The sequence below is a fragment of the Lutra lutra genome, chromosome 5 (assembly GCF_902655055.1).
Source record: "Lutra lutra chromosome 5, mLutLut1.2, whole genome shotgun sequence".
NCBI classification, from domain to species: Eukaryota; Metazoa; Chordata; class Mammalia; order Carnivora; family Mustelidae; genus Lutra; species Lutra lutra.
In genome coordinates, this window is record NC_062282.1 from 78,210,065 (window position 1) to 78,237,811 (window position 27,747).

At 42.6% G+C, this 27,747-nt stretch overlaps 1 protein-coding gene across 2 annotated transcripts; it reads right to left on the bottom strand.

Annotated features, from left to right (window-relative positions):
• On the bottom strand, window positions 1–25,879 carry DNAJC18 (DnaJ heat shock protein family (Hsp40) member C18). 2 transcript variants are annotated; one of them, XM_047728938.1, is made up of 9 exons: window positions 25,726–25,879; window positions 22,874–22,960; window positions 20,799–20,985; window positions 12,066–12,211; window positions 9,851–10,036; window positions 8,819–8,925; window positions 7,751–7,860; window positions 5,234–5,406; window positions 1–217 (listed from the first exon to the last, which is right to left on the bottom strand). In XM_047728938.1, exons 2-9 carry the CDS (start codon window positions 22,911–22,913, stop codon window positions 93–95), a joined length of 1,074 nt encoding a protein of 357 aa, XP_047584894.1. In that variant the 5' UTR covers window positions 22,914–22,960; window positions 25,726–25,879; the 3' UTR covers window positions 1–92. The 2 variants fall into 2 exon arrangements, with proteins under 2 accessions (XP_047584894.1, XP_047584895.1); XM_047728939.1 differs by lacking the exon at window positions 20,799–20,985.
• Between the last annotated feature and the right edge of the window lie 1,868 nt (window positions 25,880–27,747).

Sequence of the window (27,747 nt, forward strand, 5' to 3'; positions counted from 1 at the left end):
GTCATTTCCTAATTTTGTATTATAAAATGGAATTAGGAACATAAATAGTAACAAGTAGCAAAACCCCAACCCGGTGTAGGACTAGCATCCTTTCAGCCACCTCTGCGCAGGCCAATGAGTTTGGAAAGTTTTTCACAGTTTTCAAGTTTCAGCGACTCTGCCTTCTGTTTCAGTCGTTCATCTCTGTATAATCCTGCCAAATTTGTCAATTCCGACTCTGAAAGATAAAAGAGGTAACCAATTCATCAAGAGAGTTGAGCCTCTTTGTTTCAGTATTTCTGGAAGCACAGCTCCTTTTACTTTCATGCTTTTTCTTTTAATTAAATTTGAGAAATGCTTACTCATTTATTTGAGAAACTCAAGTCCGGTAGCTCAGCTACACCAGGTGCCGAGGATTAAAGGCCACCTGTGGTCCCGGAGTCCTACAGTATCCGTGCTCTATTATAAAAGCACTGGACTTAGTTCTTATCAATAGAACATTTGGCACCAGACTTAGGAAACGTGCACATGTGCAGTAAGAGGAGACTCCGTTTCACAGCCTCTCTACTAATGGCATTCAGATGGCAGTTGGGAGAGAATGGAGTCCAATCGCCTGTTCCTGTCATCTGAAACAAAGACAGCTGCTCCATTCTGTCCCCTGCGTGGCTGGATCATAACTCAGACATGCTAACTGACACAGAGCCTCCCTCCGGTGGGTATGCCTTCTATAGATGGCCAGGCTGCTGGCAGCTTTCTTCATTCCCTCACCACATGTGGGGTCCCTAACTCAAAGGCCAAAGGCAGCTGGGCTCTTTTAAAAGTGAAATCATCTGGATCCGGTGACCTTTGTCTCCTTGACTAAATGAATTTCATTTTCTCTTCATGGTGGAGAAGGTCATTCTATTTTTAACCAGAATATAATCTCCGTTCTTTCCCGACGCAACGGCAGTTTGGCGGCCTCTATTTTTCATTCTTTTGTCAGGTTTCAGAGACATTCTTAGGAAGGAAAGCCTGAAAAGCACCCCCCCAGAGACGTGTTGTGTATTAACAGGATGGCACGCTTGGATGGGCTGTGTGGCTTTTGAAAGCCTCCGACAGCAGGCAGCTACTGGGTGTTTAAAGGACCATATTTGTGAAAATGCTATTTTAATCATTTTGAAATATATCTATCCATTCTTAATCATCCTGCCAACAGATTTTGTTTTTCTTGCTGGAACGAGAGGCACCTGTCTGATTAATCAGCAAACTGACTGGAAACAGGAATTAATACTTTGCCAGGGGGAACAATGGGCATTGGTTTCTGAGTAAGTTTCTATCAACACAAAACACTGGCATTTCTGCTTACAATGATTCTATTTACACCAAGGAAGGCCCAAAGTGCAGATTAAGTGCAAGACTCCAGGGTGAGGGGCGGCCATGCACGAAAACCCTCCCTCTACAATGGAGGCTCTGAGCCTGGGGCCCTAGTGGTTTGGCAGGCGGCCTGTCCCCAGGGGCCCCCCGAACAATGTGCTCTTAGCCACTGGTGCGGTTGCCTGCAGTGCCTGCCAGCCAGGGCCTGCCTTGGCGCCCTCATCGTTGTGGGCAATAGCGATTCCTGGAGCCCCATGCGCCACGCCCAAATGAAAGCCCCCCCATCGCCCCAGGCTTGCCCACCTCACCAACTCCATTTCCCTGGCTTCTCTGGCATGTGGGAAACCTGTTCAGGCCTCTATGCCTTTGGTCCTCTGGAGTCATTGGTATGCCGGCATATGGAACAGATTCTGTGGCTTTACTTTTCCTTCAGTGATTTCCTTAGGTGTTTTGTTTGCTGAGCTTATCTCAGTGCCTCACTGCCTGACATCTCATTCTAGAAAGAATTAAGGGTTAGTGATTCTTACTATTTTCTATATTGGAGTCCATTCTAACAAGCTGGTGAAGGGTAACTGCACTTAGATGGATGCTTTTCTCAAGATATCACACAGCTTTTCATAAAGTTCATTAAAACCAGGTTTCAATGCTCCACAGGTTGAGACCCCTGCTCCAGATCAATGACTTTGCAACAATGTCAGTGTTTCAAGGAACCACATCCCAACTGCCCACCACCATGCTTGGAGAAACTTCTCTCCAAACAGCCAGCAAATGCTTTTGCCCTTCCATGAGTAAAAGGGTCAACTCAATACGTTACTTTTGACATATTTTGACTGTTCATAGTCAGTGACTTTTAAGTTTAAAAAAAAAAAAAAAATCTTGGAAGGGGCATCAAGAGAACAGTTTTTCTTCCTTAACAAATGTCCCTTGCCCCAAACTCCTGTGTGATACATGGACAGAGCAATGAGCCTTCCAGGCAAATTGTTGAAGAAGCAAGTCCCAGAGCCCCTCCAAAAAACCCTCTGCACTCCTGTGGTCTGGAAGGTTACACGGATCCCAGCCAACCCTCAGGATCCAGCTCCCTGGGACAGTACTGCATCCACTCTAGCAAGACCGTGCAAGACGCGGACTCCACCAGGAACCGGAGCTTAATATGCGCCAGACATCAGGCTAAGCATTATACCCATACCATCTTCTATAACCCGGACAGCGTCTCTAGGAGGAAGAGCATTTTATTCCCATTGCAAAGCCTGAGCTTCTACCCACGGTGCTGCCCTGCTCCGGGGCACGGAAAGAAGTGCTCCTCGGCCAGGCAGGGCCAGGATCTCAGCTCAGCTCTCCCAGGCTGGGAGGCAGATCCTGCCTGTTACTTTTGTCCATCCCAGCCTGGTGGCAATGGCCACTTCCCCTGGCATTGGGTTGATTAGATGCAGCTGTGGAGGAGTAAACAGGGCCATCAGTGTTCAGAGTAGGGGATTACTCACAGAAGTTCACTCAGATTAAATATTCTAAGAGAAAACAGAGAAGAGAAATGAACAAAAGATGAAAAAAGACAATGGCTAACTTTGCTAAAAACAGTTTCCATTAGGTATTTTGCCAAGAGTGAACTTCGTTCTCAAGTGGATTTATTTTTACAACCTCCAAGTGCTAAATTTAACCTTGTTGGCTGCACTTGCTGCTGGATCGGGAGGGCAGATGCTGCTCATTCTCAAATGGCATTTGGGTCGTGCAGAGAGTCTGGACAGCCACCATCCTTAAATGCCAGAAATAGATTTTTAAGGGGTGTGTGCTGATAACCCCCTCTTTGGAACTTGTGGGTACATGCATCATGCTTACCCACTGGATTTTTATTTATATCTAGACGGTACCAAAGTCCTGAAACTAGGCCTCAGGCAGATGGGAAGAAGAAGCCTAAAAGCCATTTTAGATGTAATCCTTACGGTGAGCTCTGTGCATAGTTCCAGCTGGGGAGTGTATGTAGGTGGGTGTGTGTTTGAAGAAAGTGAAATGCAGATTTTCATCCAGTTCTTGCAGAAAGCAACAAATTCAAAACCCTCCCAGGGGTGAATACAATGGGGACTTTTAGGACACACATTGTGGCCTTCACCTGATTTAGATCCATGTATCAGATGCCTTTCTGTCCAAAGCCTTTTCTTGCTCCAAAATTCTTTTCTGATTTTTGAAACTTGCAACTAGTTTAACATGAGGTAGGGAGGTAGGGTACTTCCTGACCTCCTTGTTTTTTTCAATATTTATTTTTCAATAAATTTAAAAAAACAACTTTCTCCAGCTTAATTTCCCCTTATGTCTCAGAATCATTGCCTATCAAGCTCCTAATGCACCTGAGAGTGGAGGCGGGCTTTTCCCGAGAGGAGTAGAGGGCAGAGACAAGGTCCCTAAGGGCTAGGGTAAGGACACTAACCCTGCTCTGTGATTCTTAATCTGCAAACATTTTCATTATTTTCCAGGCCTGAGAATCCTCTCTTCCAAGGACATTTGTTGAGCACCTGTTCTGAAGCAAGGATGGTGCCAGGGGCCTGGGACACGAGATTGGTAAGACATGGCTCTTATCATCAGAGGGCTCGCATTCCAGCAGGGAGACTGACACGTACCTACAGAGAGCTAACACTGAGAGTAGTACTTTGCTACCAGCATGGACAAAGCATTTTAAGAACACCTAGAAGGGACAGATTAACTTGGGGGTGGAGCTGGGCTGCATGATGGGTCAGCGAGGGCTTAGTGGCATTGTGACTAAAGAGCTAATTTTATCAGGCACTGTTAGACATTTAATAATATCCAGTTATACCATTTAAAAAATGAGTGAGTTTGCTTTTTAAAAAGTAAAGCCATGGGGCGCCTGGGTGGCTCAGTGGGTTAAGCCACTGCCTTCGGCTCAGGTCATGATCCCAGAGTCCTGGGATCGAGCCCCGCATCGGGCTCTCTGCTCGGCGGGGAGCCTGCTTCCTCCTCTCTCTCTGCCTGCCTCTCTGGCTACTTGTGATCTCTCTGTCAAATAAATAAATAAAATCTTAAAAAAAAAAAATAAAAATAAAAAGTAAAGCCACATTTTATATGATACAGTTATTAAGGGTGTGTGTATATCCCCCCCCACTGCCTGCACAGGTGTACATACATGCCTGTATGTGTGGAATTCAAGTGGGATGAAAAATGAACCTGTTGGCTGAGAGGCAGGGCTACCCTTGCTACCAGCACTCCCTAAACCAAAAGGCGGACACTGACACCCCCATTGTTTTCAGAGAAGGAGCAGAATGGAAGGCCTGCTCAAACCCACACTTACTGAAGGGGCAGACCCAGGTAGGGTCACTTTTGATTTAGGTGGCCCCAGCTGGCTAGAGCCGACTTTTGGTCTGGCTGAAACAATTAGGCTGGATCAATCAGATTTTCTTGTAGGGAATGTGGGATTTGGAAATTGGACCAATCCAGCTAGCACTGCACACTTACAGAGGAAGCTTGTGATGTGGAAAGAGGCCAGTAACTAGTGGACTTGTGGAAGCTGAGAGAGTGACGACGAGGGTAGCAACCAAAACCAACCAGGGCAAAACCAGGTTATGAAGGAGGAAAGCTTGAGGAAGCAAAGGAAGGCAGTTGGCAGAGAGGAGAGTGGGGCAGATGAGCAGAGAGAAGTAGACAGACAGACAGACAGATACGCAACTAGTGCTGCCTGCCTAAGTTCCTAAGGTTTCCAAATTCTGGCCACATGTGTCCTCTCAATGAATTTCACTTTTTTGGTGGTGTCCCAAATGGGCCTCTGTCCCCCCAGTGGGCCCTCCGATCACACAAACATGTGCCACTCAAACAAGGAGAGAGGAAGGACTGGGAAGCTGGGCATGCCTCAGGTTGGAAGCATGACCACCAGTGAAAAGTCCCTTTTACAACATCTTACTTTGTTGTTTCTCCTTCCAACAACTTGTCTGGACATAATCAATGTAATCCTTCTCTATTGTCTTCTCCAGGTCACGGAGAGATGCTCCTCTGTAGGCCTTCTCAAAGTTTTTGTCCACAAAATAAGGCACCTGCAGGTTCTGCGTTTCTCTGGAGATGGTATATCCCAAGGTCCTGAGACAAGGAGACAGAGGCTCAGGTAAGCCAGTTATATATGGCAATCTCACTCTTAACTCCAGCTACACAGATATCATGACCATAATCCCCTCTTCTTAGGGCAGATGCAAGCACCACTGTCGAATACACCTAACATTTATAATTTCCCCAGCAAAACAGTAACTGTAATGTCATTATTATGTGAGTGTATTCATGTTGTGAATTGAGCCTCAGTATAATTACTTTAGTCTCCTTGAGGATCCCCTCTCTTATATTGGTTTCTGGGCTAAAAGTTGAATGCTGAATGCTTAAAATATGTTGTACGCTGTATAGGACCCAGCATGGTACCTGGCACAGAGCAGGCTATTGGTAAATGTCGGGCAAATGAATTGATTGTTACAGTAAACTATTCACAAATTACCAGATAGCGTACAACAACCTAACACCAATTTTTAGCACAGGAGAGAAAGTACTTCATATACGGCTGCTAAGTGAGAACGGCAAAAACATCAGACAAAAGATTTCAGTGATGCTTCTGTACTAACTCTTTGTGGGTCTAATATATCCAATAGTATGTGGTGCTCAGAAACATCAGTAGTTCTGGGTTAACTAAATGCGAACTCTAAGGAAGTATAGAAAGAAGCTCAAATTCTAGTTAAAACAATGTGGTGGCAACATGCAAAATCCAGGCTAGTTTTATTCAAACTCGACAAATCCTATTTTGACTGAGTTAATATTTTCCCAGCTTTCTCCTTTGATTTCTGTATTTAAGCATCTTCCTGGATATCTAAGGGTTCAGGCCATGACTGCTCCCACCTCCATCTGGGAATGTGTTAGCAGGGCAAGTTCCTCTCTGCCCCACTGGATGGGTAAGAAAGGAGGAAGAAATAGCAAATGGGGAAATATGGGAAGTCGGGAAATAGAGGGAGTCAGGCCAGGGTGATCTGACAGCAGTAATTCCTCTCTGAGACTCAGCTTTCCTTTTCATAAAATGAAGATACTGATGTAGAATATAGTTTTCAGTCTACAGTGATCGCCAGCAAGGACTCTCCTGTTATATACTACCCCATGGGTTCCACATTTTGTAAGGTTTTTAAATTTTTTTACAAGATTTTATTTTTAAGTAACCTCTATACCCAATGTGGGGCTTGAACTCACAACCTGATGATTAAGAGTTGCGTGCTCTATGCACTGGCAGCCAGGTCCCCCCATTTTGTAAGGTTTTTGCCTCTTAAACCATAATGAGTAATGACTCATTTCTCATCTAACTTAAAATAATTAATTCAGTGGGGTGCCTGGGTTGCTCAGTTGGTTAAGTGTTTGACTCTTGATTTCAGCTCAGGTCTGGATCTCAGGGTGGTGAGTTCAAGTCCCATGTTGGGCTCCAAGCTGGGTGTGAAGCCTACTTAAAAAGAAATAAATTAATCCAGTGATCCTCAGACAATGAACCAGAGTTATTTGGAGAGCTTATTAAAACTCAGATTGCTGGGCGCCTGGGTGGCTCAGTGGGTTAAGCCTCTGCCTTCGGCTCGGGTCGTGATCTCAGCGTCCTGGGGTCGAGTCCCGCATCGGGCTCTCTGCTCGGTGGAGAGCCTGCTTCCCCCTCTCTCTCTGCCTGCCTCTCTGCCTACTTGTGATTTCTCTCTCTGTGTGTCAAATAAATAAATAAATTAATTAAAAAAAAAACCCTCAGACTGCTAGTTTTCATCCTCTGAGTTTCTGATTCAATATGGATGGAGTGAGGCTTACAAGTTTGCATTTCTAACATGTTGCCAGTTGATGTTGATGCTGGGGACTCAAAGATGAAAACCGATGAACTGAAATAACTAACTGAAGAAATAAAGAAGTACCTATCATAGCTCATAGTTTGCATGCATTTTTCTGCAAAAGCAAAGTAATATCCTACTATGGTTTGACTATATAGCTCATCATGAATAAATGTCCCATTCTTGCAATTACTTAAATTGAAAATAATCACTGGATCTCAGATACCATGTTCCCGACCCAGAGGGGTCCAGAGATCTGACCACAAGCTCAGTAGGGTCCATTCTAAAGCTAACATGATATGATAAAGATTTAATCTGAAGCTGGAGTTAGTCTATTCATCCCTCAGAAACCAGCTGCTGCTATTCTGCAGCTGATCGGATGATGTCGCTGTAGAACAAAATAATCCATGTCCTGAGCCCATAGGAAACTGCCTCCAGTATTTTTCAGTCTCTGCACTATTACTATCCAGCTGTTCCTTTGAACAAAAAACCAGTGTTTTCTACAAAGGCGAAATGGAATGTTAGCAGTACCAGCGAAATATTCAAGTCTTTTACCCTCCAAATTGTTAAGAAAGATTGATAAATATTTGACTTACGATTTATAGAATAGACTATATGGGGGGTTAGCGGCTAGCAGCTGAGTAATGACAGATATAATCACAATCACAAGAACTGGAAGTAACTGAATAAATGCAGAATATGTAGTCTGAAAAAGAAAAAAAATATTGGGTGTAAGTGTTCTTCATCAATGTAAAGCTTACAGAAAATAAGAATAGTTTTCCCAAAGAAAATACGAATTACTGCAATGTACTGCACAAAGCCCAGAGCTTTTCTGAGAAGTCTGTTCTCTCTGTGGAGAAGACTGAAGGAGACCCACCCACAACCTGTATTGACATCCAGTTATTCTCATGAAATCCCCTTTGCTAAGGCCCATGAAGCAGACACTTCCGGGTGAGTCTGCCTAGACTGTGACTTTCACGGGGTGGGGTTAGTATTATGTAGCTCTGTTGCTGAATGAACTGGGAGACATCTAACCCTAGCAGGGATAATCACTTCTCCCTCCCAGAAATGTGGAACTGAGACTCATCACTGTGCACTGCTGTGAAGTCACCTGAATAAAGGACATGTACTCTTGGGCAGTGTGGACTGGTTACTTGTAGGCAAAAGCAGAACTAGCTGGGTTGTTTAAAGAGAATAAAGCAGATGCAGAGAAAGGTGGAAAAGGTGGGCACAATCTGGCCACAAAGAGTCATGGACAGATAGCTGAACGGGTGCCTGTCTGTACCTTGGTTTCTGGTTCCTATCTGTCCTGTGCTTCCCGCCCTTGAGCTTCAGGAGACTCCCTAGGTCCCTTACTTTCAACTCCCTTTAGTTCTAAATATTCTGAAGGGGATTCCTATTTTCTGCAGTGAAGAAAACCTTGATCAAGACAGCCCCACAGGGGAACTGATTTCCTAGAGCAGCCACCAAAGAACGAGTGGGGAAGGAGGTACCCTCCTGGCCCATTTGGACCAATGACCCACCCCTTCCCGCCACTGCCTCTGCTTTCCTGTAACATGTTTTAATAACATGAATTGAACTTCCAAAACCTGATCACAGACACTGTAAAAGTCAGCTCAGTACAAGTGTGGATGAGCTGCAGTTTGGCTGTCCTGTCTTGGTACCTGAGGCTTCTCTTCTTCTTCCTTCCGTGTCTGCATCCGCTCATGTCGGTGACGTCGGCGGTAATAGTGGCTATCATCTGTCACATTTGAAAACATATGAATGTTTCCTGGGAAAGAGAGAAAAACCTAGTATAGAATATGGCAAACATTCCTTCCTTGCTTTTCCCAAGGTCCTTGTTCCCAGCTAGGTTCTCTGATGGCAGAGTATTGTCCCATTTTACTCAGTAGAAAAATACAACAGTAGGTAAGCCAAGTGAACCAGGTGCAAATGGAATGTGCTCTCCTGCTTTTATTTAAATAGTCCTTTGTGACTAGTGAGTGAGAGAACCCTAAAAGGCTAGTAAAGAAAGAGCATTTGGGCCATGAATCCTGTCTGACATGCTCTTGTCTGCTTCCTTGTCCAATATCAGATTATGTTATTAGTATCTTTGTTTGTTTATAAATAAGTAGGTTATTTATTTATTTATTTATTTATTTATAAATAAGCTCCACGCCCATCATGGAGTCCAACATGGGGCCCAAATTCAGAACCCTAAAATCAAGACCTGAACTGAGATCAGGAGTTGGATGCCCAACTGACTGGGCCACCGGCACCCCAACACTAGTATCTTTAATAGCAATTCATAAAATTCAGTTTATTGCCTGGGCATTTAATTATTCCAACGGCCAACTCCCTGGGGGTATGTTTCTAACTTTTATCTTTATATAGCTGCTATTTTGCAATAATGATAATAGGCATCTTCCTACTTATTTTTAAGCACTTAAAAATATTTAATCCTCACAGCAGCCCTGTGAGGTATATGTTATCAGCCCCATTTCTCAGGTGAGAAAACAGAATCAGAGAGACCAAGGGATCTGGTTAAAGTCGTGCACAGTTGGCTGGAGACTTGCCTCAAACCCTAGCTTATCTGATTCCAAATTCTTGCTGTTTCCACCATACCATGGTCCCTCTATTCAGATCCTCGAAGAGGAGTTAGTTGAGATACAGAAAGAGAGAGAGAAATTTTCCAGCTATAATTTTGAAATACTCACCTGTAGGAAAATGTCCTCCAAAGAAGACATTGAATAGCTCTTCTGGAGTGATGTCGGCTTCGAAGTCCCTGTAATAATTATAAGGTCTGCCTCGAGGGGCAGTGAAAGTCACCTGTTCGTCTCCATATTCATCGTAGCGGAGTCGCTTGTCAGGATTGCTCAGGACTGCAAAGGCATTTCCTATTGCTGCAACCAAAACCAAAAAGTACCTGAGTACAGTCTTTGGTGTAGCTGAGGGTAACGCAGGAAGCAGCAACGAAGAGCCCAGAGTTGTAGGCTGCTGCATGATGTTGTGGGGGGCTAAGGAAAGGTGTTTGGGCCTAGAAAGTTCACCAGAGTTCTTACCCTTGACATTTTCCATGATCTAGTTTGATAAGCCAGAAACAATATGGGACTCAAGACAAACTAAGAACTACTGCTTTTATTCATCAAAAATTTGTCCATATTTCCCTTGAGAGGAATTACTTTATGGTTGGAAACAGTTCATACATAAGCAGTGGTATTCTAACTTGAAGTCAGAAACAATCTCCTAAATAAAATAATCAGTAAAATCAATCGCTTGGCTAAAAGCAAAGTCCTCACTAATCAGAGTCACATTTCAGCCTACTTTAGAAAGCAGGCTTTAGAAATTAGGAAACCTATCTCCAATGCGTCAGTGACAGAGCAAAGACTGGATAGATTACACATGCTTACCATCACCTCTTCTCTCTCTTTGCACAAATATGCAAACACTGTCCAATTAAAATTAATTTAAACATACAATCACTGCCACTAATCAAAGAAACCTTGAAAAAAATCTTTTTTATTTTTTATTTTATTTATTTTATTATTTTTTTTATTGAAAAAAAATCTTTAAGACATCCCCATCCCCTACCTCTAATTCAGCCAACACTATGAGAAACACAGTCAGGAAGAGCATTTATGATTCTTCTAGTGAGGAAATTATATTAGATGTTTACAGCAATAAAACAGCTAAGTAGAGAAAAACAAATAAAAAAGGCTAAATAGTTGCTTCAGTATCACATCCCTTGAAATCTGGCCAATTTCTCATATAATGGCATTAGTCTGTGAGATACTTTACATGAAGGTGTAAAGAGAATGTGGGTTATCTAGTTGTTTCTTTGTAGAAACTGTGGGGAGAACAAGATTCACAATGGCACCCCAACAAAGGGAGATTGTCCTTTGAGGTAAATGTTGACTTTTAAATTTCTCGGAGCTATAATTTTTTAACCTTTTCTTTAGAAAATTCTAAATCTACAGAAAAGTTGAAAAAACAGTAAACAAATGTATACCCTCTATTTGGTTCATCAACTGTTAGTATTTTGCCACATTGCTTCCCTCATTTCTCCATACCTACATAAATATGTATGTACACGTAGTATGTACAATTTCTTTTGCTGAACCATCTGAAAGTAGGCTGCAGGTATAATGGCACGTCATCCCTAAATATTTCAGCCACTACCTCCTAGAAGAGTCTCCTACATGATCACAATACCATTATCATAGCTAAGAAAATTAACATCAATCCATGCAATTCATCCAAAGTTCATGCATTGTATTTGCTCTTATACTCCTTTAGTTTCTTGTCCTCTAGAACAGTCTCCCCACCTTTTCTGCTTTTCGTTATATTGACTATTTTGGAGAGCAGGACAGTGTTCCTTGTAGAATGTCCCACATTTTGATGGTTTCCTCGCTATTAGGTTCAGGTGGAACATTCTGGGAAGAATACCACACAGGTGCCATATCATATAATGTGAGGTGGGTCCAGTATTGGTGATGATAAGCTGGATCACTGGGTTAAAGTGGTGACAGCTAGATATCTCCATTATAAAGCAAATTTCCCCCTTTGTAATCAGTAGGTATTCTGGGGAATGATGCTCTGACATCATGTGACCATTCTATTCAACAAAAAGCTGTCACCTGGCAGTTTTAGCATCCATTGATAATTCTTGCCTGAATCAACAGCTTCACTGGGGGTGAAGGTCTTAAGTAAGATTTTTATTTATGTCTCAGATCTAAAAAGGTACCATTACAGATAAATATTTTTTTTTCCCAAAAGAAATTAAAGTGAACGAAGATAGGAGGGAGCTATGCTGATAATCATTATTTAAGAGGTATGGGAGGAAAAAAAGGCCCTACTTGTGGCCTTATAAAATAATGACAGGGTAGGGTGAAACATCTTGTGGCAGAATTAAACAGGAATTCATGATCAGACCTTTGAAAGCATCAGTTGCTCCAGGAGCACAATTCTTATCAGGGTGAAATTTCAGGGCGAGTTTTCGGTAAGCTTTCTTAAGCTCTTCATCACTGGCATTTCGAGAAACTCCCAGAATTTCATAGTAATTTCTGCATTTCTTGATCCTAAAAACACACATCAGAAACATGTATGTCTACAAAGACCCCTTTTGTACAATTAACTGTAAAATAGTACGTTTACATTTTACATTTACATCTGGTCCTCCAATCTGTGAGCCCCAAAGCAAACCTAAAAGAAAAGTGGTGAACACATTCATAAAACTTTCAAATTGATTAACAAGGTCCTCCTCCCACCAAGAGCTTAATGCCTTTGAAAGTATTTTTACCGGGGGATGGGGGAGTGGTTTGGGGTAAATCCGAAAAAAATGTTGTAAAAATTTTAAAATCAAAGTATTTTTACATCTGATATTTTATTCTTCTTGTATCCCTGCAAGTGGGTAGATCCTTACATGAGCCCCCAAGAGTTCAACCACAGGACGGCAAGGTCAGAAGAAACACCTACTCACCCTAGTGATTTCTTTCTCTCTCATTTTCCTTATAGCTACCTATCAAAACTTTGTGTGTGTGGTTTTTTTTTTATTTTTTTAAAGGATAGTTTTTATTCCTTTATCTGACAGAGAGAGAGAGGGGAGGAAGCAGGCTCCCCACGGAGCAGAGAGCCCGATGTGGGGCTCGATCCCAGGACCCCAGGATCATGACCTGAGCTGATGGTAGAGGCTTTAACCCACTGAGCCACCCAGGCACCCCTCAAAACTTAGTTTTAAAAAGTTAATATATACACATGTGGTAGAAGAAAAATATCCAACAGTACTAAACTATATGCAGCAAAAAAACTTCCTGCTTCCCTATTCCCTGCTCACCAATCTCCCATCCTAAGGACAACCATGTGAGAAGTTTTCTATGAATCGTGTGTGTATGTATAGACACCTCTCCCTTTACTTTTTTGCCTAAATATAAACATACTGTAATCATCTTTATACATTCCCCATCCCTTTTTTTTTTTTTTTAAGGTTTATTTATTTATTTATTTGACAGAGATCACAAGTAGGCAGAGAGGCAGGCAGAGAGAGGAAGGGAAGCAGGCTCCCTGATGAGCAGAGAGCCTGATGCGGGGCTCAATCCCAGGACCCTGGGATCATGACCTGAGCGGAAGGCAGAGGCTTTAACCCACTGAGCCACCCAGGCGCCCCCGCCCCCATCCCTTTTTTTAAACCAAAAGTGTTTCTTAGAGATGGATTGGTAACATACAGAGACGAGTACGGGACAATAGTTTAGACTAGAATGGCAGTTCTGGACTTTGTGATCTTATAAGTTTCTTATACTCTTAAAAATTACTTGAGTCCCCAGAAGAGTTTTGTTCATGTGAATTATATCTATCAATATTTACCATACTAGAAAGGAAAACAAGAAATTTTAAAACAGAGTGACGATATAACTACATATCAGGTAGATTCTCAATAATTCCACTGTACAATCATGAGAGAATGAGAGTGAAAAAGGCAAATAATGTGTTTGTACTTTTTTTTAAAATTTTAAAAAGATTTTATTTATTTATTTGACAGAAAGAGAGAGAGATCACAAGTAAGCAGAGAGGCAGGCAGAGAGGAGGAAGCAGGCTCACCGCTGAGCAGAGAGCCTGATGCGGGGCTCAATCCCAGGACCCTGAGATCATGACCTGAGCTGAAGGCAGAGGCTTAACCCATTGAGCCACCCAGGCACCCCTGTGTTTGTACTATTATCAAAATTGTTTTAAACTCACAGACTCCCAAGGTTTTTGGGGTTCCTAAGCTACACTCTGAGAAATGTTGTACTAGAGCATGAACTCTGGGGTCAAAATGCCTTGGCTGGGATCTTATCTTGCTGTGTACTTAAGCTCTGTGACTTAGTGTTATCTTCTGAAATGGGATAACAATTTCAACTATATTTCACAAGCTGTTATCATTTAAATGAAGTATTCATCAAGGTACTTGATAGCATTTGACAGCCCATAAATACTGGCTATTACATATCTATGTCATTCTTTTCAAAAGCTGCACTGCTTTTATGGATTACACTTACTGCATTTTATGGATTATATCTATCCTCTACTGATAGGCACTTAGAGAATATCTCCAGTCTTTTGCAACTACACAATCCTGTCAGACAGAGAGAGGCCCAGCATCTTGCTCAAGAGTTCAGTAACACAGGCTGGACTATAAAGCAGGGTCTGGAATGTCAGTCATGGTCCTTCCCCAAGAGCTGCCCATGGGTATCCTTTGGCTCCTCAGCCCATTTCCAATCCCTGCTTCCATGGCAGATACTCCTCTGCCCCTTTCTCTCTTTTGTAGAAATTTGTTATTTGTTGAGTAACAGTTTTTTTGAGCTAAAATTCACAAAGTTCACTCTTAAAAGGCACAATTCATTGATTTTTTAAAAAGTATATTCAGATTTGTACACCATCATCACTATCTAATTCCAGAACATCCTCATTACCCCAGAAAGAAACCCCTACTTATTGGCAGTCATTCCTCATTTTACTTCCCAACCCCTGGCAATCAATAATGTAATTTCTGTCTCTATAAATTTGCCATTCTGGACATTTCACATAAAAGGAATTATAGAATATGTGGACTTTTGTGTCTGGCTTCTTTGACTAGCATAATGTTCAAGGTTCATTCATGTTATAGCATGTATCAGTACTTCATTCCTTTTATTACCAAGAAGTATTCATTGTATGGATATTCCCCATTTTGTTTATCCATTCATCAGTTCATGGACATGCAGGTTGTTTCCATTTGGGAGTTATTATGGATAATTCTGTACAAACACTCATAGACAAGTCTTTGTGTGGAAGTATGTTCTCTTGGTTATATACCTGGGAGTGGATTGCTATGTCTTGTGCTATGTTTAACCTTCTGAGGAACTGGCCTTCTATTTTCCAAACTGGCCACACTGTTTTCCATTCCTACAAGCAATATATAAGGGTTCCATTTCTCTATATTCTTACTAACACTTGCTATTGTCCTTTTTTTTTTTTTTTATTGCCATCCTAGTGGGTGTGAGGTGGTGTGGTATCTCATTGTGGCTTCAGTTTGTATTTCCCTAATGACTCATGATACTAAGCAACTTTTCATGTGTTTATTGGCCATTTGTAGATTTTTTTTTTTAAGAGCCATTTGTATATATTCTTTGGAGGAATGCCTATCAGATCCTTTGCCCATTGCTCAATTGGGTTGTCTTTTTATTATTGAGTTGTAAGAGTACTTTATATGTTCTAGATATAAGTCCCTTATCAGATACATAATTTAAAAACATTTTCTCCTGTACTGTGGATCGATTTTTCACTTTCTTGATGGTATCTTTTGAGTACAAAAGCTTTAAATTTTCACAAAATCCAGTTGACCCATTTTTTTCTTTTGTCATTTGTACTCTGGGTGTCATGTCATGAAGACGTAAATTTATGTTTTCTTCTAAGAGTTTTATAGTTGTAGCTCTTACATTTAGGCCTTACATTAGGTTTTTGAGTTAACTTTTGTGTTTGTGTGAGAAAGGAGTCCAACTGCATTGTTTTGCATGTGGATATCCAGTTGTCCCAACATATTTATTAAAGACAATTCTTAATAAATAAAATCTTTAAAAAAGCGGGGGGGCGCCTGGGTGGTTCAGCGAGTTAAAGCCTCTGCCTTCGGCTCAGGTCATGATCCCAGGGTCCCGGGATTGAGCTCTACATCAGGCTCTCTGCTTGGCGGGGAGCCTGCTTCCCTTCCTCTCTCTCTGCCTGCCTCTCTGCCTACTTGTGATCTCTGTCAAATAAATAAATAAAATCTTAAAAAAAAAAAAAAGACAATTCTTTCCCTTATTAAATCATCTTGGCACTCTTTTTTTTCTTTCAAAGTAAGCTCTACACCCAATGTAGGGCTTGAACTCATGACCCTGAGATAAAGAGTTGCGTGGTCCAACAACTGAGCCAGCTAGGCACCCCAGCCCTGGCACTCTTGTCAAAGAAAAATCAGTTGACTGGGGGTGTCTGGGTGACTTGGTTGGTGGATATCTGACTCTTTATTTTTTTTTAGATTTTATTTATTTGAGGTGGGGGAGGGGCAGCAGAGAGGGATGGGAGAGAGAGAGAGGAAGAGAAACAGACTCCATACTGAGTGTGGAGCCCAAAGCCAGGCTTGATCTCAGGACCCTAAGATCAAGACCTGAGCCAAGATCAAGAGACAGACACCTGGGACACATGGGTGGCTCAGTCTGTTAAGTGCCTGACTCTTAGTTTTGGCTCAGGACATGATCTTAGGGTCATGAGTTCAAGCCCCAGGTTGGGCTCCCTGCTGGGTGTGGAGCCTACATTAAAAAAAAATCAATTGAGGGGTGCCTGGGTGGCTCAGTGGGTTAAAGCCTCTGCCTTTGGCTCAGGTCATGATCCCAGAGTCCTGGGATGGAGCCCCACATCGGGCTCTCTGCTCAGCGGGGAGCCTGCTTCCCTTCCTCTCTCTCTGCCTGCCTCTCTGGCTACTTGTGATCTCTGTCAAATAAATAAACAAAAATCTTAAAAAAAACAAAACAAACAAACAACAGGATTTGAATCCCACTTTAACTTAAAAAAAAAAAAATCAATTGACCATAAATATAAAGGCTTACTTGTGGACTCTCAAGTCTATTCCATTGATCTACATGTCTATCCTATACCAGTCCACACTGTCTTCATAACATAGCTTTGTAATAAGCTTTCAAATTGGAAATGTGAGTCTTACAACTTTGTTCTTTTTCAAGACTGTTCTGGCTATTCTGGGTCCCTTGTATTACTGTATGAATTTTAGGATCGGCTTGTCAGTTTCTGCAAAAAAGGCAGTGAGGGATTTGATAGGGATATGTGAAATCTATTGATCGATTTGAGTAATATTACCACCATTTCCGATATTAAGCCTTAATTAAATAATCCTTTCCAATATTTGGCTCCAAGAACACAGGCAATCTTCCCATTTATTTAGACCTTCTTTAATTTCCTTAAATGAAGTTTTATAGTTTCAGTGTACATCTTACACTTCTCTTGTTAAATGTATTCTCAGGCATTTTATACTTTTTTGATGGTGTTATAAATTAAAATTGTTTTCTTTTCCATTTTTGATTGTTCATTGCTAGGGTACAGAAAAACAGTGATTTTTGTATACTGATCTTATATTTTACAACATTGTTGAGGTCATTTATCAGTTCTTTTTTTTTTTTTAAGATTTTATTTATTCATTTGAGAGAGAGAGAATGAGCACAAGTGGCAATAGGCTGAGGGAGAAGCAGGCCCACCTCTGAGCAGAGAAAGTGATTCAGGGGCTTGATTCCAGGACCCTGGGATCATGACCTGAGCTGAAGTCAGATGCCCAACCAACTGAGCCACCAGGTGCCCCTCATTTATTAATTCTAACAGTGTGGGTGTCTTCCTTAGAATTTTCTTTTTTTTCTTTAATAAAAATTTTATTTATTTATTTGAGAGAGAGAGGGCACAAGTCCGGGGGGAGGGGCAGACAGACGGAGAAGCAGACTCCCTGCTAAGCAGGGAGCCTGTCCTGGGGCTTGATCCCAGGACTGGGGGATAACAACCCAAGCAGAAGGCAGACACTTAACCGACTGAGCCACCCAGGCATCTCTATTCTTTAGGATTTTTTATATTATATCATATCTTCTATGAATACAGTTTTACTTCTTTCCAATCTGGATGACATCTTTAAAAATTTTTTCCTCTTTTTTTAAAGGATTTACTTATTTATTTTAGAGACAGAGAGAGCATGTGCACACACACAAGCATGGGGAGGGACAAAAAGAGAGGGAGAGAATCTCAGGCAGACTCCCTGCTGAGTGCAGAGCCAGAACATGGAGCTAATCTCAAGACCCTGAGATCACAACCTGAGCCGAAACCAAGAGTCTGAAGCTCAACTGACTGACTCACCCAGGTGCCCCCAATCTGGATGACTTCTGTATTTCTTTTTCTTGCCTAAATGCCCTGGCTTGAACCTGTAGTACAATGGTAAATAGAAGTGGCTAGAGTGAACATACTTGTCTTTTTCTTGATCCTGGAAAGCATCCAGTTGTTCACCATTAAGTATGACGACGTTAGCCGTGGGCTTTTTAATAGATAGCCTTTATCAGTTGAGGTTCTCTTCTACTCCTATTCTGTTGAGTATTGTTATCATGAAAGTGTTGGATTTTGTCAAATGCTTTTTCTGCACCTATTTAAATGATCATGTGGTCTTGTCCTTTATTCTATTAATATGGTGTATCACACTGATTAATTTTCATGTGTTAAACAACCTTGCATTCCTGGGATAAATACCACTTGGTATATGATCTTTTTAAAAAAGATTTATTTATTTATTTTTTATTTGAGAGAGAGAGGAGAGAGAGAGAAAGAGGGCACATAATTGGGGGGAGTGAGAGAGGGAGAAGGAGAGCAGCAGACTCCCCAGTGGGCACAGAGCCAGATGCAGGGCCCCATCTCATGGACCCAAGATCATGACCTGAGCGGAAACCAAGACTCAGATGCTTAACCAACTGAGCCATCCAGGTGCTCCAAGGTATAGAATCCTTTTTATATGTTTTTACATGTTGGTAGAATCTATATCCATAAGGGATATTGATTGATAGTTTATTTTTCTTATGTTTTTGTCTAGTTTTAGTCACAGGGTAATGTTGGCCCCGTAGAATGAGTTGGGAAGTGCTCCCCTCTCTTGCATATTTTGTAAGAGTTTATGAAGGATTAGTTAATTCTTCAAATGTTTGGTAGAATTTACCAGTGAAGTTTTCTGGACCTAGGTTTTTCTTTATGAAAAAATTTTTTTAGAATTTTATTTTATTATAAAAAATAAAATTTTTATTTTATTTAAATTCAATTAATTAACATACAGTGTATTATTAGTTTCAGAGGTAGAGGTCAGTGACTTATCATTTGTATATAACACCCAGTACTCATTACATCATGTACCCTCCTTAATGCCCACCCCACTCTTCCTCCAGTAACCCTCAGTTTGCTTCCTACAGTTAAAAGTCTCTTATGGTTTGTCTCCCTCTCTAGACAAAATAAGATTTTGTCTTATTTTATTTTTCCCTCCCTTCCCCTATGACCCTCTGTTTTGTTTCTTAATTCCACATATGAGTGAAATCGTATGATAATTGTCTTTCTCTAACTTACTTTGCTTAGCATAATACCCTCTAGTTCCATCCACATCATTGTAAATGGCAAGATATCATTTTTTTAATGTCTGAGTTATATTCCATCATGTGTAGGTATTACCATCACATCATCTTTATCCGTTCATCTGTCGATGAACATCTGCACTCTCCATAGTTTTGTTATTGTGGACATTGCTGCTATAAACATTAGGATGCACGTGCCCCTTCAGATCACTACATTTGTATCCTCTGGGTAAATACCTAGTAGTGCAATTGCTGGGTCACAGGGTGAAATTTTTTTTATTATGAATTCAATCTCTGTATTTGTAGTAGGTCCATATGATTTCCTAGTTTGTACCTTTCTACAAATTTGTTTGTTTCGGGGCATCTGGGTGGCTCAGGGGGTTAGAGCCTCAGCTTTTGGCTCAGGTCATGATCCCAGGGTCCTGGGATCGAGCCCCGCATCAGGCTCTCTGCTCGGCAGGGAGCCTGCTTCCCTTCCTCTCTCTCTGCCTGCCTCTCTGCCTATTTGTGATCTCTGTCGGATAAATAAATAAAATCTTTCAAAAAAAAATTTGTTTCATCTAGGTTATCTAATTTGTTGGTGTACAATTGTTCATAGTATCCTTTTAAAATCTTTATTATCATTGTAAGATTGGTAGTGATGTCCCTCTTTTATTCCTGATTTTAGTTATTTGAGTGTTCTCTCTTTCTTGGTTAGCCTAGTTAAAGGTTTGTTAATTTTGTCGACATTGTCAAAAAGCCAATTTTTGCTTTTGTTGATTTTCTCTTGTTTTTCTAACCTCTATTTCATTTATTTCCACTCTATATTATTTCCTTCATTCTGCTTGCTTGGATTTAGTGTACTCTTTTTGCTCTTCTTTTTCTAGTTCGTGAAGGTGGAAGATTGGGTTACTGATCTGAGATTTAAAACAAAACAAGCAAACAAACAAAATATACATATATAACGTTTATAGCTCTAGATGTCCTTCTAAGCTTTGCTTTAGCTGTATCCTACACATTTTTCTATGTTGTGTTTTCATTTTCAGTCATCTCAAAGTATTTTGTAATTTTGCTTAAGATTTCTTCTATGACCTATTTGTTATTTTAGGAATATAATGTTTAATTTTCACATATTTGTGAATTTCCTAAATTTGCTTCTGTTGTTGATATCAGAGGACACACACTGTATGATTTTAATCCTTTTAAATTTATTGACACTTCTTTTGCGGCCTGACATCTGATCTACCCTGGAAAACGCTTCTTGTGTATTTGAGAAGAATGTGTACTCTGCTGTTGTTGGCTAGACTGTTGTATAGATGTCTGTTTCATCTAGTTGGTTTTCCCTGCCTTTTCTACACAGAAGCAGAGAAGTTACCTCAGATTATACCCCGAGACTCCACTTCCACCGAGGGAGGCTTGCCTCTGCAGCCAAGAAGCTATTGTGCTTCCATAATAATAATAAAAGTATAGTAGCAGTCAATGCTTATGTAACACATTCTGCTAGGAACTCTACGTTAATATCACTCACTGAATCCCACCACAGACTCACCTTTGTACCCCAAGCAGCTGTTCCTCAGTGTAAGTGGCACTCCCCTCACCCTGTCGGGTTGGATTCCACTCATGCTCAGGCTTCTTTTCCTTTTGCACTTTCATGCAGTTACAGCACCCACAAGGGTCATGACTTTCAGGAGGTCTATCTTCTGGGTATTTGTTTCTTCTAACTGCATCAATGTAAGCTGCAAAGCAACAGCCCCCCATTAGGCCTCCGTCTGATCTGCAATCAGCTTTGCTATCTGCCCTCGATATCAGGGAGGCTGCTTGGGGCCAAGAGTGTGAGGGCCAAACTACTGACATCATCCTGACTTTTAAGCATCCACATAAAACTGAACGAACATCTTCCTTGAGAAAACAATGTAGTAAATACGGAGGCAACCATGAAAACTTATAATGCTAGAAACGCAAAGCATAATAATTTACACCATATTTACAGTGGTCATTCAGCAAATAATTCTGAATCAGAGCCAGAAAAGGGGCTTAAGAGGCCCCCAAACCTTGTCTTTTAAGAGGCGTCTACCTTTAGCGCAGTACAGGGGAAAGCCTATTTTTCTGTGATCCACAGTCAGAAGTGACATGGCTCATAAAATAATTTGTTGTTTTTGTTGCCATGCCTCCCACCTAAGATTTAAAGTAGGGGTGGTTCTTTTAAATTAGCAGTTATAGAACAAGACACTTGGCTAGAAGGAGCAAGGAAATGTATGGATAAGACCTACTTCTGACCACAAAGAGGTTATAGCTTAAAGGGAGAAGATTCAATTCATCATAACACGTGGAGAATGTTAAGAAGGCCATAGCAATCCAGTCAAAGAAGGCAGAGGACTCAGGTCCTGTCTGGAGGATCCGGGAAAGGCTTTAGAAATGTCTCTCTCCTGCCTAAAATACCTAGTGGCTACCGACTGCTGCTGCTTCTTTTTATTTTTTTAAAGATTTTATTTATTTATTTGATAGAGAGATGGAGAGAGAGCACAAGTAGGCAGCAGAGTGGCAGGCAGAGGGAGAGGGAGAAGCAGGCTCCCCCCTAAGCAGGGAGCCTGATGCGGGTCTCAATCCTAGGACCTTGGGATCATGACCGGAGCAAAGACAGCCGCTTAACTGACTGAGCTATCCAGGTGCCCCTACCCACTGCTTTTGTCCAAATTTCTTATCATAGGCCCCTCTGCCTCTGCAGCCTCCTCTCTCACCACAAGCTCTTTTGCAGCCTATGCTCTAGCCACACCAAATGCCTTTCAGATCAGCCATGCTTTCTTTTTTCTCTGTGTCTTTGCACATGCTGTTCCCTCTGCTTGCAACGTTCTTCCTCTAAGTCAGCCTAACTCCAAGGCATTCTTCATCTCTTCATATGTCACACTTTCTTCCAGATGCCTCCTCTGACACCCAGGCTGTCAGTGTGCTTCCCAAACCTAAGACCCTGCTGTGTAGCTCAGGACTTAGTGGCTCTGTTTCGTAATTGTCTGTTTACCTGTCGAACTCCCTCAATGGATTGAGAGTTTTGTGATAGGGGACCATGTCTGTCAGATCCCTGCTGCATGATCAGCATAATGCAGGGTACATAATAGGGATTGAATCAATACTCTTTGCTTGACTGCAGGATGGCAAAGACCGGCCAATCGGTCTTGGTACAGGCTGCAGGAACAGCACCAAAGAGAGACCTAGAGTCGGCGGCCTAGTTGGGAGGAGCGAGCATAGGGGCTGGGAAAGCAAACTGCAGGAATCCGCATCACTCTGCTGACCCAGCCACCCTGGCACAGGCGGGGCCTGAGCAGCGCGGGTCCTAAGCTCGGCAAGGGCCGAGGCGGGGCGGGGCTGGGGGCCGGAGGCAAAAAAGTCATCACGGGTGACTCTGGGTTCTTGGCCGGTTCTTTGCTTGAGCCAGCGCTCCTGATTTCCAGATCCCGGGCCCTGCCCTGCCGGTCTCCCACCTAATTCGGAACCCTACTCAGGCTCAGCATCTCTTCATAGGCCTCCATCCTTCACCTCAGGCCCAGGATCTCAGCCCTCAGTAATCTCAAGGAGCCCCATCCCTCCCTCAACTCTGCCCTGTCCCACCCTCCGTCAAAGACCTGATACCTTCGGTCCAGCGCTCCCCGCTGCCTAGAGTCGCTGCCATAGCGGTTCCCAATCAGCAGGTCTGCGGAGCCTCCCCAGCGCCCGAGGCTGAAAGGGAAGGGGCAAGAAGCGCGGGGCATGCTGGTCATTGTAGTCCAAGTCACCGGAGCCGCGGGACATTGGACTACAACTCCCGGCAGGCTCGCGCGAGGGGGCGGTGAGAGTTTAAGCTGCCTCTGGGGCTCGACCCTTAAAAGCGAGGTCTGTGGAGGTTTGTTGCTGTTGGTTGACTGCTGGGCGACTGCCGACCACACTTTTCCTCAACTGTAGAGTGGGGATAGTCGCTACGGCCTCACCTAACACTAGGGGCATTCAGGGAGGCACGATGAGATCCTGCCTGGGAGAGGTTTTGCAAACTAAGTCTAGAGGGTCACAGTGTGACTATTCATCTCAAGAGTGTCCTTTTAAAATATAAGCTAATGCCCGTTCTGTGTAAAGCATATGTTAGGTCCTGGAGATTGAGAGACGGGTTTTGGGAACCAAAACTTTAAGAACCAAGAAAACAGAAAAAGGAGATAGATTTATGTACTTAGAGGGCAGTCTGAGTATGTCCTCTTCGAGCATTTACTCTGGCACAGCTTCGTTAGAGGGACCTCAAGGCTTCAGAGATAGAGAAAGAAGAAAGGGGCAGGCGTTGGAGCCGGCATTAAAGTCCCTATCTTTGCTGTTCTTTATTCTTCATCCATCCCATCCCACTTCAGGGCACATCTGAGACTTTTCTGTTCCACCGCACTCGTTTCCATGACCCATTCCCTTGTTTTCTGAAGGGCCTATGAAATTAGTAAAAGGGAAGTAAAATATGCCTGCGTTTTCCCACTCAGGTCTTCATGGAGCCTAACAAAGAAAAAAAGCAATTCTCATGGTGTCCTTACTGACTTGTGCCTGCGGGTGAATTGGGATGGCTAAAGATCAGGTTTCAAAAGTGAGAAATGATCAATTCATTTCAAGACAAAAAATTACTTGGAATTCATTGAGCTCTTACCCAGGAAGATCACATCAGTATGCCAACTCTGAAACCAAGCAGCAGCTCCTTAGGCATTTGGGGGTGGGACTGGGAGATGATTAGCCAGAGACACAATTGATAGGGTAGAATCTTCCAGTCTAGCAGTTCTACCCTACAGTCAGGAGTGGCCCTAGGATGTGAGCGCCAGTGTGCTCACAGAAGGATGGGTCCTAAAGAAGCCACCTGTCCTTTGCAGACAAGGGACCTGATCAGGGATCTACATTAGGTGATTAAACATAAGAAGGAAGTTTATTTGGTTTTGGGAAACTGGACAGACTGCTTTAAAATATGGACAAGGGAAGGTGAGGTATGCCTTAGGGTCTAGGGGCACAGGGCTAAGGTCTGGAGGTACTCAAAGCTGTCAGAGGGCTGGGAAGTGAGAACTATCTGGTTGAGAATGGCAGGGAGGCTGGGCTAGAGCACTGTAGGGAGAAACTGGATTGAGAAGATCTACTATGAATTATGGGGCTACTTAGGAGTAGATTCGAGGTTCAAGAATGCTGAACAAGATTTGGGAAGCTGCAGACTTTTGGAAATGTCTGGGACCTCAACAACTTTTTCCATTGTCCTCTGAAACCTCACTCTCCCCTTTTTTTTCTAGAAGACTCATTTCCTCCTAGGTCAGTAAAAAATGGCTCAGCATGGCAACCTTGTCAGATATGCCAGCAAATGTAACCTTTAGCTCATTTACACCTCAATTAACACTACTAGATGAATGTTTCTATGACTCTAGCACTAGGACTAACTTAGAACTCCAAACCTCAACATTTAGAACACTTCTGTGCCAGTTTTGGGTTAAGCACACCAACCACTCAACAAAATAATCTCGACTGTGAAACACAGTCTCTGTGTTTGGTAAAAGAGGAAGCTGTGGGCTCAGAAGGTTCAGGATGGAGGTGCCTGGGGAAAATAACCAGCAGGAGGGGTCAGGAAGCAACTGGGAAGGAAATAAGGGAAGAGAACTTGGGATCTCAAGGAGGAGGAGGTAGGTGTAGAAAGAAGTTCAAAGAGGTAATAAAGAACGTCTACAAATTCAGAAGGAGACTGTTGAGCAGAGCCACACAATGTTTTCCAACAGATTCAAATAGAATTGATTAGTACTAGCCTGACTTTAGGAAATGATGTGCATGATTTAGGCCAAGGGGCCTGCAATGATCCTTCATCTACTAAACCATTTTACTGAGAGCTGGCCTCAGATTTCCATCAGTTTTCTCTACTTTTAGAAATATTTGTTGAACTGTAGTGAATTTTTGCTAGTGATCCTGAGGTTTGCCTTGTGCCCATATGATTGAGATGCTGCCCCATCTATCCCTGGAAGAAAGGTACTCAGTAAATGTTCCTTCTGTCCAACTGGGCCTGTGTGTCTGAGCTGGGTTGTTGGTTAGCCTCCCATAAGATGGAGAAAGAAGCAAAAGAAGGACATTCTATAGTAACTACCCCACCCCACCACCTGTGTTAAAATAAGGAGGAAGCTGTCATGTAACTGGCCACCATCCTGTTGTCTAGACATCAAGGAAAAGAGGTACTGTCTCAGGGAAGTTGCCGGGGCTGCAGAAGGCTGCACTCGGATTTCCTATCAGAGGTGGGTTCTTGTATTTGCATAAATAGTAGGATCTTCTAGCAGAACTCCTTCTAATGCAGTTTCCTAGAGAATTAAGTGAATCCATCCTTGACCCCTTCTCAAAAGAGAGCTATTTAACAACAGGAAAATCAACATTGCTACTGAAGAACTACAATGTCGGTTTCTGGATAAAAGCCATCCAACCTCATAGTCATACCAGTTCACACCCTTTCCCCCACATATAAATACCTTATGACTAACAGCTCATATCTGCAGGACATTGTCCAGAGTCAGGGGGATGCTTGTGGCCTTAGAATGGAGATATCAACTGGGTTATCTAGAGCAAACCTCAGGTTCTTGACCTAATTAGTCCAGTATGATTAGCAGCTGATTGAAGTGCCCATAGCAGCCAGAATAACAAGAACAATTCAAACAGAATCCAGTACTTGTAGACATTGTTATGTCACCTGGAGAGTTCTATCCCAATGATGGATTTTTGTGTGTGCCGGAACTGGTTAGGAAATCAGGCATTTTTTGCAGTGTGGCTTTAATAAATATATCTGAGTTATTTTTTAAAATGTTGTAGTATTTTAGGGGTGCCTGGGTAGCTCAGACGGTTAAGCATTTGCCTTTGACTCGGGTCATGATCCCGGGGTCCTGGGATCCAGCTTCTCCCTTTCCCTCTGCCCCTCCACCCCACTCGTGCTTGCACTCTTTCTCTCAAATAAATAAATAAATAAATAGCATTTAAAAAAAATGCTGTAGCATTGCTGTCATAGGTTGGAAATAGACTCTGAGACTTGGAGATTTGCATGCTGAAGGTTTATTGGTGAATGCTCCTGGGAACAAGAGCTGTGAGGGGTAAGGGAAGTGGGATGGGATAGGGTTGGGGAAATCGAGGCAAGAGTTCCGGGTCTTTATCCCACCCCCATCAACCAGTCATCAAGCAGCTGTGAGCCCTCAGCAGCCGATGCTCCTCTTTTTTTTTTTTTTTTCCAATTTTAGCAGCCAGCACTCTTTAACAGCTGAGGACACTTGCGTTGACCTTGAAGTGGGACCTGGGTGGTGATACTCCACATTGTCTGCTGCAATTGCCAACTAGTACTTCTGCTTCCCATGTGTCTCCACCTTTGCTCTTCCACTTTACCTACCAAGTACCCACCAAGGGTCAGATAAGGGTCATTCTTCCCTTAAGACACAGGGAAATCGTGGGCACCTGGGTTGCTCAGTCAGTTAAGTGGCTACCTTCAGCTCTAGTCATGATCCCAGGGTCCTGGGACCCAACCCCGAATCAGGCTCCCTGCTCAGTGGGAAGCCTGCTTCTCCCTCTCCCTCGCTCTCTGCCTGCCGTTCTGCCTACTTGTGCCCTCAATATCTCTGTCAAATAAATTTTAAAAAGAAAAAAAAAAAGACACAGGGAAATCTTAAGTCTGGAGAATATAGGCTTGTCAGACTCACCTAAGACTTGTCTCTGGCTTCCACCCGGAGTGATCTCTACTCAAAAGATGGTGTTCATTTTTTCTTACGTCTAAAGTTTATAGAACTACAGAATATAAGAACCAGAAAAGGGGCGCCTGGGTGGCTCAGTTGGTTGAGCAACTACCCTCAGCTCAGGTCATGATCCTGGAGTCCCTTGATCAAGTCTCACATCGGGCCCCCTGCTCAGCAGGGGGTCTGCCTCTCTCTCTCTCACCTTCCCCCTCTCGTGCACTCTCTCTCTCATTCTCTCCTCTCTTTCAAATAAATAAATAAAATCATAAAACAAAAAAGAACCAGAAAAGGTAATGAAAGCCAAGTAGTCCAGCCACCTTGCTTTAAAAGTAAGAAAACAATCTGGGAACTGGGGAGTGATTTTGCCCAGCTGCAAAGTTCAGCCTGTGACCACATTTCCTGCCCTTGAGAGCCAGTTTTTATGACCTTCAATGGGCTGGGCACCATGTACCAAACTGGAGCTATAAAAATGACTCGATTTCAAGCCTTGTCCTAGAAGATTTTAGAACCCAGTAGGTTTCTTCAGTCTGCTTAAATAGTTGCAACAGAACAGAGAGGGTGAAGCTTTTTCCAGGCTTTCTCTCTCATCTCACCTCGCATCGTCTAGATCCAGAAGCAAATGGCGTATTGTCGCACATTGTTCAGAATGGGTAATCTTGTAATCTGGACTGCCAACTAGCATGTATATATAAAGTTAACCCCTCTGTGTAGACACATGCAGGTGACTCTCCCACTGAATGTCCCCCAACCAAAATTAATTTCCAAACCAGTTTCATGGTG

Coding starts and splice junctions, on each gene's coding strand:
- DNAJC18 (XM_047728938.1), bottom strand. CDS start 22,913: ATGGCAGCGACTCTAGGCAGCGGGGAGCGCTGGACCGAAG. Junction 8,926..9,850: donor TGGAGGACATTTTCCTACAG/GTGAGTATTTCA, acceptor TCTCTTTCCCAG/GAAACATTCATATGTTTTCA. Junction 218..5,233: donor TTGGAAGGAGAAACAACAAA/GTAAGATGTTGT, acceptor TTTATCTTTCAG/AGTCGGAATTGACAAATTTG.